At 55.4% G+C, this 12,090-nt stretch overlaps 1 protein-coding gene across 2 annotated transcripts; it reads right to left on the bottom strand.

The window, feature by feature from the left end:
• Window positions 1-216: 216 nt before the first annotated feature.
• On the bottom strand, window positions 217-12,090 carry TICAM1 (TIR domain containing adaptor molecule 1). 2 transcript variants are annotated; one of them, XM_031689675.2, is made up of 2 exons: window positions 11,946-12,090; window positions 217-2,807 (listed from the first exon to the last, which is right to left on the bottom strand). In XM_031689675.2, exon 2 carries the CDS (start codon window positions 2,666-2,668, stop codon window positions 497-499), a length of 2,172 nt encoding a protein of 723 aa, XP_031545535.2. In that variant the 5' UTR covers window positions 2,669-2,807; window positions 11,946-12,090; the 3' UTR covers window positions 217-496. The 2 variants fall into 2 exon arrangements, with proteins under 2 accessions (XP_031545535.2, XP_072803129.1); XM_072947028.1 differs by having other exon boundaries at window positions 11,950-12,090.

Raw genomic sequence — 12,090 nt, 5'->3', positions numbered from 1 at the left:
ACTACACTTCCCAGCTTCCCTTGCAGCCAGAGATGGACCATGTGACTACATCCTGACCAATGAAACAAGAGCAAATGTGCACAACTCTGGCTTATGCTGTTCAACAGGCAGACTGGCTTCTCCCTTCCTGTTCCCTTTTTTGGGCAATAATAGCCACGTTTTTTATCTTGACAAATGGCAGGGCAGAGGCCTCCCAGAGGACAACGGCGCTGTTGAGATATTCAATAAATATTTATTAGTTAAAACACAGAACCAATACCCTTCAGCCCATTCCCCATCACCACCATCCAGAGAGAGAGACAACTTGTAAACCCACATCCAATTCTGGCCATCTCAAGGGCCAGAAAGTCAAGGGGCCCGTTTTGCACTATTTCCTGAGATCAGAAGGTCTCCCCAGCAGTAACCTTAAAGTAGATGACCCCGTGTTCCAGTGCCCTCCCCTGGAGAGGGGGGTGGGGAGGGAACATGGCCGAGGGCATCAGGCCCAGTCACTTGGTCACTCCGTTTCCGGTGTCGTGTCCTCGGGTGCCTGGGTCCCTCTCTGGTTCCACATGTGGTTGTTGAGCCCTAGTTGTACCATTTGTGCATGGTGGATGATGAGAGGTTGCAGCCCAGGGCTCTGAGGGTGCACAGGGGAGGCCTGTGGGAAGTCCGGGGGTGGCGGGAAGGCTGGGGGCTGGGGGCAACCTGAGGACTGTGAGAAGGCCGGGGGCTCGGGGAAAGCTGGGGGCTGTGAGAAGGCAGGGGGTTGCGGGAAGGCTGGTGGAGGAGTGCCTGACAGCCACGGAGGCAGGGGCGGCGGCTGATGGCCAGGCCAGGTGGGAAAGGGTGGTGGGACTCCCAGGGGTCCCTGTCCGCCAAAGGGCACCTGAGTGCCAGAGGGCAGCTGAGTCCCAAACGGCATGTAGTTCCTGAAAGCTACCTGGAGCTTCTCCATCTGCGTCTGGTAGGACAGGTAGCTATGGGCATAGGATGAGTACGCAGCACTCCACACTGAGGCCTGCTGCCGCTCACCCTCCAGGTGCTGGCTCTGCTCCCTCAGGGCCCGGATGTCCTGTTCCTTCTTCCACTTGGCCTTGCGGGCCCGCAGCTTCTGGGGCTTGAAGGTGTTGGCCACCTTCCTGGAGAAGATCTGGGAGTGCTCATCCAGCCACACCAGGCCGGTGAGCAGGCTGGATGTGCTGGGGCTGAGCTGGGCCTGGGAACTCTCCAGGGGCAGGAAGGGGATCACGCAGTCCTGCCACCCGTGCCGCGTGAGGCTGCTCATCAGAGACTGGTTCGCCTGGTGCTGGCTCAGGCGGCAGTCGAAGTTAGGGGTGAGCAGCAGGATGGTAAAGGCTGAGTGGTCTAAGGCATCCTGCAGGCAGCGTAGCTCTCCACGCCCAGGCACCTGGAAGTCCTCGCAGAAGGTGGCCCCGTCCTGCACGCCCAGGGCCTCCAGCCTCTCGCGCACGCGGAGCGCGATGTGCTCGTCCGCGCCTGCGTGCAGCACCACGAAGTTATAGAACTTCTGCTCCGACGACTCCAGCTCGGGAGGAGGGGGACCCGGGCTTGAGAAGGTCTCGTGAGCCGAAGGAGGGGTCGATGAGGAAGGAAAGGGAGGGGAGGCTTTGGGGGCTGGTGGAGTTGGTGGGCGTGGCTGGGCCGTGGGGTAAGTGGTGTCTTCTGGAAGCTGGAGTGGCGTCTGGTCTGTGATAGGGTCGCTTCTGGAGGGCGAGGGGAGAGATGTGGGGGCTTGGGCTTCGAGCTCTTCCGTGCACTCCACTGGGTAGTGGGTGCTGGTTTCCGGAGCTTCAGGGGAGTCATGCAGGATGGCGGGGCATGCGTCTTCAGCCACCTCGGGAAGCCTGGGGGCCGGGCTGCTTGGCCGCACCGGGGAGCTGGCAGCCTCCACTGACGGAGGCCAGCTCATCTCCTCGGGTTCCTGGCAGCCCACAGGGGCAGGCTTGGGCACCAGGCTGGGCTGGGGCTCATCACACAGCTTGCTGGGCCCACGTGGGCCGTGGTGCAAACTGAGGAGGGCCATGGTGGGCGACTGGCTAATTTCCAAGTTGCTGGCCAGGGAGGCTGGGCTGCCGGTGGATCTCAGGGAATGCCCTCGGCTCCAGCCTGAAAGATCCTCAATGGGCTGTGGATTGCTGCGGGTCCCGGAGGACGACGCTGAGGACCGCAGGAGGCAGCCCACATCAGCGTGGAGAGCCTGGACGCTCCCCAGGTCCCTAAGGACGTCCCACCCGCACCGGTCCCGGGCTTCTTCCTGGAGCTCCCCCAGGCGGTGGTCGTCCCTGGCGCTGAAAGCTCGGAGGGCTGCCAGGTAGGCCTCCTCCCGCACAGGGGCTGGACACAGCTGCTCCTCGGCGAGGTGGTGGTACATCCGGGCAACAGCCCAGGACGTGTCTGGGGGCTCTTCTGGGGCTTCGGTGATGTCCACACCAGCCCACTGGCGGGCTACCAGCTGGGCCACTGCGTCGGCCTTCAGGGCCTCCAGGGAGATCCTGGCCTCAGTCTCCTGGCCTAGCTTCAGAAGCACCATGGCGTGCAGGAGGTCTGCCCCGCGGCAGCCTGGCCGCAGAGTTTTCAGCTTGTGCTTAAGATATAGGAGCTTGTCCTGGCCTGCTGCGCCTAGAATGTCGAAGGCGCCAGAGAGCGAAGGACCCGTGCTGGCCATGGGCACAGGTGGGTGTGGCCTCCGGCAGGAGAAACAGTGGGTGATGGAGGCATGTTCTGCGCCGACACCTCCCTGCACTGCACGCCTGGCGTCCCTACGTGCTCACGGTACCAGGTCCCTTGGGGGCTGCAGAGCAGACCTGTGAAGCAGGAAGGACAAAGTTATCAGCAGAAAGGGGGCTCTGGGAGGCAGCCCAGACCTCTCCCCCACAACATGCCTTTAAAACCCACCAGACCTATCAAGGTGACCTTGGGCAAGACATTTCACCTCCCCCAACCTCCGTTTCCTCCCCTGCAAGAGGACAGCAGCTGACCCCTGTCTGGTTTCACCCAGCAGGTAGCCACTACTACTTCCCCCATTCACAGAAGAAGAAGGCGAGTCAGAGAGGTGAAGTCACTTGCCCACAGTCACACAGCCAGTGAGTGACAGAGCTGGCATCTGAACCCAAGCAGTCCAGCTCCAGAGGATATGTTACACGACTTCACTGCCTATTAGGATGATAAGCAGCCCATTTATGGGATTGTTTCAGGGAACTGAGTTGCGCTAATGTATGGAAGTTCTGAGCCTGATGTCAGAAAGCCAAGCAGGCACTCAATGCATGTTCTCTCAGGAACAGTCAGCCTCCTAGAAGGCCCCAGTGACCCTGGCATTCACAGCCATGGGCAGTCCTTCACCGCTGCCTGAGTTGATCTTTGGGATTGACAGTATATGGCAGGAGTGGTGGGGTGTCACTTGGGACATAAGTTTATAAAATAAAGACACCGGCTTCCTTCTTGGCCACTCTGTCACTCTGGGGGGGAGTACACCATGTTGTGAGAGGCCCTCTGGAGAGATCCAGTGGGGGAGGAATTGAGGCTTCCCACCACTGGCCACATGGGGGTGCCATCTGGGACTCCAGCCCCAGTTGAGCCTTCTTATGAGACAACCTGACTGCGATCTCATGAGAGACCCTAAGCCAAGACCACTCAGCTCATCTGCCCCCAGATTCCTGGTGTTCAGAAACTGTAAGATAATAAATGTCTGTTGCTTAGAAGCCACAAAGTTCTGGAGTAATTTGTCATGCAGCAATAGCTGACTGATACAGGTAGCATTACTAATGTGATGAGCTAACCATGACTGAGGGCTGGCTCTATGCTTAACCCTGCTGCCAAGTTTTGCAGGCTACTTCCTCTTCTCTCCATTTCTCGGAAAATGCCAAGCTGATTCCCACCTGGGTTCTTTGCAGGTGCTGTTCCCTCTGCATGGAGCACCTTATCCCCAGACCTTTGCCTGGATGACCTTAAGCTCCTCCTCAGCCCCCAGGTACGATGGCACCACCTTAGGGAGCCCTCCATGACCACCCGGTTCTCCATCCCAGTTTGTCTCTCCCACATCACCCTGTTCTCCCCACAACAGACTGGCCACTGGGTGAATTTTCCTGTGTGTTAAACGTTTTGCAGTTTCTGTCTGCCTCCGACCACCATGGGCATCAGAGGGTGCAGGCTGCCTCTCTCCCATGCACCATGGGTTCACAGAACCAGAGCAGGTACTTGACAAATCCTTGTTGAAAGAATGAATCAAAGAATGAATGAGGTCAACACTCATATCCTTCCAATATTGTTGAAAAGAAAACAGACAGATGGAGGGGGTGGGGTACAGCTCAGTGGTAGAGCACATGCTTAGCATCCACAAGGTCCTGGGTTCAATCCCCAGTATTGCCATTTAAAAAAAAAAAAAACAGGCACAGAAAGGTCTTTCCCAAGGGCACAGAACAAAGACAACAGGGAGAGTGTCCCAAATCCCAAATTTAAGTCCCCAGGTGCTCAAGGTACATAATGTTCAGACCTGGAGAAAGCATCGCCTTACTTCCATTCCAGGGGGCAGAGAACATTTTCTCTGTCCCTCAGCTAAACAGGGCTGAGTCCCACCACCTGTTCCACACTGGTGCCCACAGTGACACCCCACAGCCTAGAACAAGGCTTCTCAGCTGGGGACAACTCTATCCCCCCAGGGAACACTTGGCAACGTCTGGGGACATTTCTGGTTGTCATGAATGCAGGGAAAGATGCTCCTGGAATCCAAGGGGTGGGGACCAGGATGCTTCTGGACACCCCACAGTGCCCAGGACGGCCCCTCCCAAGAGAATGATCCGGCCCTAAATGTTGCTAAATGCTGACGTTGGGGGACCCTGGTCTAAATCAAGAGCTGACTCATCGATCAACCCCCTCTGCTGCTAAATCACAGCCATTGTTTGTCAATGACTCAGCATTTTTAAAAAAATGCATTTTGAGCAGATGTCATGTGGCTTAGGGCCAAGGTCACTGAATCCAGGAAGGTGAGATATAGAACAGGGTGAGTCTGGGGGAGTCGACGTCAGAGGGTGGAGGTGTGAGGGGGACGTGACTGAGCAGAGCAGGGCAGAGCTGAAGTGGCCCAGAAGTGGCGGAGAGAGGCGCTGCTGGCAGAGGAAGGATGAAAGAAGGCAGTCGGCTGTCTGGCTGTTTCGAAAATGGAAGCAGCCTGACATGTTGAAATCCTGATCGAGAGGAGGAACGAGCAGAGACCCCAAATGGAGCTGACTCCCTACTGTGGGAGACAATCAACGAATACAGGGGTGAAATTCACAGCACGTCACAGTAGGGATATCCAGGTACAAATGCCCCAGGGAAAACAAGGAAGGAAGGAGGGTCATGTACACCAATAACTGGGCGTGTGTGTTTGCAGTTTTAAACAGTGTGGTTTAGGAAGGCCTCGATGAGAAGAGATTTCAGCAGGACATAAACGTGGGGAGAGAGTGACCCCTGAGAACATTAGAGGGAAGAGAGATCCAGGCAGCGGGAACAGCCTGTGCAAAGGCTCTGGGGCAGGACCATGCATGGCATGTTGCAGGCACATCAGGGAGGTCCGTCTGGAGTAGACTGAGGGGGAGAGAGAGAGGAGGGGAGGACAGGGAAGGGACAAGGGCAGGTCATGCAGGGCCTTGTGGGCCAGGGATGGGGACTTGAGCTTTACCTGAAAACCTAGAGCCACCCTGACCTGTCCAAATACAGTGGCCTTGACTCATGCATGTTTCCAAGAAGAAGAGCAGGCTCAGTGGGACCACATCTGCTAATTTTTCAAGTGAAGCCAGAAATGCAAATTTTCAGGAATCTGCTCAGTTGTGCCAAGTTAGCAATCGATTCAAATTTTAAAGAGACCTTGTGAGCTTAACACAAAACAAAACAAAAAAAGCGAGCCAATGTACCATCCACAGAGGAAAAACTCTAAACATATTCGTTGCAAATAATAAAGAAGTATGTGAGGAGGAGGAAGGGATACACACATTTCATTCATTCATTCATTCATTCAAGAAGTAATTTTCCAGCACCTGCCATGTCTTGGGTACCACTGAACATACGACAGAGAGAAGACTAGATCAGAATGCTCTTCCCTCTTGGAGATGACAGTCTAGTGGGTATACAAAGTGTATATTATATATCTCTTAACTGCCACACTGGCCTTCTCACTATTCTTCAAACTTGCCAGGCACAGTCCTGCCTCAGGGCCTTTGCACTGGCTACTCCTGCTGCCTGGAACACTGTTTCCCTCAAGTAACTCTATGGCTCACTCCCTACCCTCCTTCAGATTTCCAGTTAAGTCTGCCCCATGACACTCTGCACAACTGGTAGGACAGGGGTCACGAGGACAGCCCACGGGCAGCCTTAGCAAATAAAGTTTTCCGGGAACACAGGCGCGCTCGCTCACGTGCAGTGGTCCATGGCAGCTTTCAGGCTGCAACGGCAGAGCTGAGTGGCTGCCACAGAGCCTGTGCAGCCCATAAAACTGAAAATGTTCACTCTCTGGTCCTTCCCAGAAAAAAGTTGCCAACACTTAGGCTACGAAACAGGCATATGATTTTTTTCCCCCGTTCCCTAGTGGGGCAAGCTTGACTTAGATTGCACAGCTAGCGATGGGCAGGACAGCCCTATGGCACCAATGTTTGTAACCCTAGGACCAAATGCCTGTCTCTCTAGCCCATATAGTTATTACAGGGCATAACTGGCTGTTACTGGTTGAACTGGGTCCCCTCCTACATTCAGATGTTGAAGCCCTAACCTCCAGGACCTCAGGATGTGGCTGTATTTGGGGACGGGGTCTTTACAGAGGTCATTAAAATGCGGTCATGAGTGTGACCCTGATCCAACATGACTGGTGTCCTTGTAAGAAGAGGAGATCAGGACACAGACACACACAGAGGGGACCATGTGAGGACACGGGGAGAAGATGGCTGTCCACAAGCCAAGGAGAGAGGCCCCAGAGGGCACCAGCTCCGCCGTGGACTTGACCATGGACTTCCAGCCTCCAGCGCTGGGAGACAATACACTTTTGAAGTTTGAGCCCGCAGCCTGCGGGACTTTGCCCTGGCCACCCCAGCTCCGCGCAGCCACTAAGCACTGGAAATGTGGCTACAGCTACTGAGGAGAAAGTAAACTGTAAATTTTATTCATTTTTAATTAATTAAAATGGAAAAGCTGGAGCAATGTAAAGTATTCACCACCACCCAGCCCCAGTTAAACCCAACTTTGTTTTGGTAGGATCAGATTCCATTTAAACCATTAAAAGTGTGATGTCTGAATTGAGATCTGAAAAAAAATACATACCAGATCTCGAAGAATTAGTATGAAAAAAAGGATGTAAGGGGCACAGCTGGACTGGAACTCAGGCAGCCTGGCTCTAGGTCCTCCAGGCCCCAGCGAGCCTGCGGTCTCCAAAGTGCATCGCCAGGGACTCCAGCTTCCGTGGACCTGGTTCTGTGGCCGGAGAAACAGCCTAATCTAGTTGTCACTGAGCTAACCCTCAGCAAGTGAGCTCACGGCCCGAGTACTCCTGGAAGACGCTGCCATCATGCAGGCAGGAGGGAGCAGTAAGAGAAAGGCAAAGCGTATAGTTTCTCCTGTCTCTGACATGAGCTCGCTGGAGGCTACAACATGGGGTAAAAATGACGACGATTTTCTATTCAGGTGGGACCACAAGTCAGCCAAACGTTTTGAAATTAGCAAGATAACCACTTGAAACAGTAGCCATCCCCCTCCAGAGGGACCGTTCTTCCCACCTGCAGATGGCTCCTGGGGACAGCTGGCCGTGCAGCAACTTAAAAAGAAAACAATCAAACACAGGTTGATACGTACCCTCCAATTTTTAACTGACAAAGTCTGAAGGAAGGGGCATGAGTTGGGCTAAACATCACGTTCTGTTTCACAAAGTGTTGACTCTGAAAATTCAAGCTCGTACGTAGGATCTGTGTCCCTCTTGGAATTCAGGTTATAAAATAAAATTCAGGTCAACAAAATGTTAAAAGGAAAAGAAGTTCACAAACTCCTGACTATGCCACTGGCAGCAATGGGGGAAGCAACTGAATTAGCTGCCAACGTTGAACAGAGGAGACTGTGTGAAACTCTGGGATTCCAAATGAAGACAGTCAGCTAGAACAGAGTAGCAATGGCCCTTGCCTGAGGGCCAGAGGCTGCCCCCTTGACAGGGTGTCCACTTGAGATGAGTCACCTCCAAGGCAGGAGAGAGCAGTCGGTGGGAGCATATGCCCTTGGGGTTCAAATCTCAGCTGTACCGCTTCCAGGCTGTGACCTGGGACAGGCCACATGCACGTTGGTGCCTCAGTCTCCTCCTCTGTGGGATGGGTACAAGATAAGCCCTCCGTGTGAGGGCTGCCGGAGCTGCAGTGAGCTCCAGGAATCCACGGTGAAATGTTACAGAGCAGTGCCTGGCCATCGCCTGCCCCCAGCAGACACCTGAGATGGAGGCCCCTGCGGCAGAGCTCAGGGCTGGGCTTGTGGAGAGCAAACAGAACCAGCCAGACTCAGGATCAGTGAGGCAAGACCGCCCCTGCCTGCACTCCTGGCAAGTTATCTGCAGTCACAGGTATAGCTCAGTGGTAGAGTGCCTGCTGAGCATGCACGTGGTCCTGGGTTCAACCCCCAGCACCTTCACTAAGAAAGAAATAAACCAAATTACCTAGATCCCCCCAAAAATAAAAATAAATCATAAAGTCACACAGTGTTTCTTGTCCACAACCTGCTAGAGGCCTGAGCCCTGACTTAGTGACCACACCAGCTCTGCCCCCCTTCCCTGGCGCTTCCCCTGTCCACTCAATCTGCCCTGCCCGGCAGCCACCCTAACCTTCTGGAAATCCTGCCCCACCTTCTAAGGCCGCCAGGACAAAGTCCACTCCGAACCTGACCCTGGGCGCCAGGGATGGGGCGGGGAGCACCCACAGCGGTGGGGGACCCGCTCCGCCACCTGCCAGCTTGTGGGGTCTGTTTCTCAGCCTCAGTCTCCTCGCGTGTAAAACCAGCAGGAAAGTGGTGGTCGCCATGAGCGAGAACTCAGTGTAACAGTGTAATAAAGCATAAGGATCATCAATAAATACCAGCTGACTTTTTTTTCTCTTCCTCTTTTTCGCCTGGAACATGCCCACCCCTCCTCTCCTGTTCTCGCACGGCCCTGCCCACACTCTAGGGTAGTCTCTTCCTGCACGGAGTGAATGTTTCTTGAGCACCTACTATGTGCCAAGAGCTGTCCTAGGTGCTGCTGCAGACCCCTGCCCTCTCGGAGCTCACAGTCTGGTTGGGGGAGATCAGGGATAAATAACAAAAGAATTCCTTGCAGAGAATGGAAAAAGCCAGCAAGGAAATGAGCCATGGTGGGGGAGGGAGGCGAGGACTGGGGGAAAGACTACTGAGGACTGGAGATAAAGGGAGGCCTCTGGGAGGAAATGACACTGAAGCCGAGACCTGAAGGAAGTGAGGAAGCAGATCAGGTGCAGATCTGGGGGAAGGGAGTTTCAGGTGGAGGGCACAGCACATGCAAAGGCCCTGGGGCAGGACCATGTCTGGTGTGTTTGAGGAACAACCAGGAGGCCTGTGTGTCTGAAGCAGAGTGAGTGAGGGGGAGAGGGAGGAGGGGAGGGCAGGGACGGGTCACGGAGGGCCTTGTGGGTGGCAGGGAGGAGGGAGCCCTGGAAGCTGAGGGCAGAGCTGGGAGGGGACATGACTCAGGTGCTCACAAAAGCCCTCCGGCTGCTACAGGGAGGGCACACTGTATGGGGAATGGTGAGGGTAGTGGAGGGGGTGAGGGGAGCCAAGTGGAGGTGACCAGGACCACGGCCAGACCAGGTAGTGGCCTCCAGGAGGGAGACCCAGTGGCTGGATGTGTGGATAGTTTGGAGACATCGGAGGGGAACAGGAGGCAAGGATTCCTGGGCATTTGGCCTGAATGCAAGAGATGCGGAGGATGTAAGAGGATCCGGTTTGGGGTCAGGGGGAGAAATCAAGAATTGTTTTAGGATGAGTCTTCTAATCAAGTCCTCCCTGAAGCACCCCCATCCCCTCCCTGCCCTCATCTACTCCCACTCTCTCCCTCTCCCTCCCTCTGATCCAGCCACACTGTTCCTTAAACACACCATGCTTGAGCTGGCCTCAGGGCCTTTGCACTGGCTGTTCCCTCAGTCTAGAATACTCTTCCCCAGAGACCCACACTGCTGCTCCCTTGCCTCCTTCAGATGTCTGCTCGAATGTCACCTCCTCACCAAGGTCAACCTTGGCCACCCTGCTGAAAACTGAAGCCCATCCCCCCATCACCCTGCTTTACTTTTCTCCTTTCAACTTCCCACCACCTGACATGATCGATTTTACCTATCTACTTTGTTGACTCCGCATTGCTTCCTACCAGAGGCAGCACCACTAAAACAGGGATGTTCGTCTGCCTTGTTCACAGCTGTATCACTGGGGGCCGGCACACAGTAGGTGTACTTACATAAGTAAATAAGTATACCTTATCGATAAATACTGACTGGTTGAATAAATCATTGAGTGCACAGAATAGCGCCTGGCACACAGTAGGTGTCCAATAAATGTTTCTTGCTTGAATCTTCCCTCCCCAACAAGACAGTGTCATCTGCTCCCACCAGGACTGGCACATAATAGGGGCACAATCCACTCCTTTTGGTGAATTAAGAAATGTAACAATGAGACACAGAACCCAAAGTGTATAGCAAAGCTTGTCTCTGAAAAACGTGGAGGAGACTTCAGGGGCATTTATTCAATAAGCGTTTACTGAGCCCCTGCTGTGTACCCAGCACTGTACAAAGAACAATACTACGAGTTAAGGCTATTTTGACTGACTGTCTGTTTATCACTGGGAAAGGGAGACACAGAGAGGTAGAGTGACTTGCCTGGGATCACACAGGTAGAAAGTTAAGGGGCAGGAATTTAAACCAGGCAGCCCGGCTGCAGGGCCTCATGCCTTTACTCACTGAGCACCTACTATGTGCAGCCCCCTTCCCACATCTGGGTCTGAGGAAACCTGAAGCCTGGCCAATGGGGAAAGTATCGGATCTCTGCCCTCTGCATTCGGCACACACTGCTGTGACCAGTCACACTTTTTGCTCATGGTGGCTCCATGAGGACACTATTTGGCCCTACTGTGTGCCCAGCATACTGAACAGTGTCTCCTGGCACACAGCAGGTGCTCCATAAATGTCTATTGAAGAATGAATAAATGGCCCTTATTGGGAGGAGGACGCAGAGGCCCAAGCAGGTTCTGAAGGCTGTCGTACCCAGCCACCCTCTCCCAAACTCTGGAACCCAGACTTCAGGTTGGGTCACGCTGTGGTGCCCCCTCCCCCAAACCCCTGCCTCAGCGGCAGAGAGAGGTCATTAAAGAAGGCCTGGGGCCACCTGGGCTGTGAGTGACACCAAGGGCCAGTACCGGGCGGACCTGGATGGGCTCCTGGGCGGGTACCAACCAACCGGTCCCCCCAGGGGAAGGGATGGGGAGTTGGGGGCGCCGAAGATTCCCGGAGACCCATTTCAGCTGAAGGATGGGGGAGGGAAGCGTGCTCCCACAGTGGGAGGCGGGTCCCGGAAGCCCCTGGAAAAAGTCAGATTCGGGACCCTGGAGGGTTTGTGGGGTGGAGTAATGGGGCGGTGATCAACCGCGGGGCAGGAGGATCAGGGGCTGGGGCAGAGAGAACGCCCAGTTTGGGGAAATCAGAAACTTGGAAGAGGAAAAGTGTGTTGCGGAGTAATCCGAGGTGTTGGGGAGGCGGGTAATCCGGCGTGTTGGGGAAGAGGGGTGGGGTGCAAGGACTTGGGCCAGGAAGGGGGACTGGAGCGTTGAGGGGGACACTGAACACGCGGCGCGAGGGGCCAGAAGCTCCAAGTGGGGACGGCTGGCGCCGGGTCCCCTGCAGGCGCGCGGGGCTCTCCCGCCCCTCCCGAGCCGGCCCTCGCCCCTTCCTCACCTACCAGGGATCCCAGGAGCGGCCGGCCGCGCCGCTCGAGTCCGCGGGGCTGGGGCTGGCGGCCACACGGCCCGGCGGCGGTGCCCGCGGATGCCGAGCGCCGAGGGCGCGCCGCTCGGTCCAGGCGCGCGCTCTCCGCCCGCCC

This window comes from Vicugna pacos, chromosome 22 (assembly GCF_048564905.1).
Source record: "Vicugna pacos chromosome 22, VicPac4, whole genome shotgun sequence".
Taxonomy (NCBI): Eukaryota; Metazoa; Chordata; class Mammalia; order Artiodactyla; family Camelidae; genus Vicugna; species Vicugna pacos.
Note: the sequence above shows the minus strand (reverse complement) of the source record. Positions and strands in the feature narration are given on the sequence as shown.

Bases quoted from the DNA above. Each gene is read 5' to 3' on its own strand.
- TICAM1 (XM_031689675.2), bottom strand. From the start codon at position 2,668: ATGGCCAGCACGGGTCCTTCGCTCTCTGGCGCCTTCGACATTCTAGGC.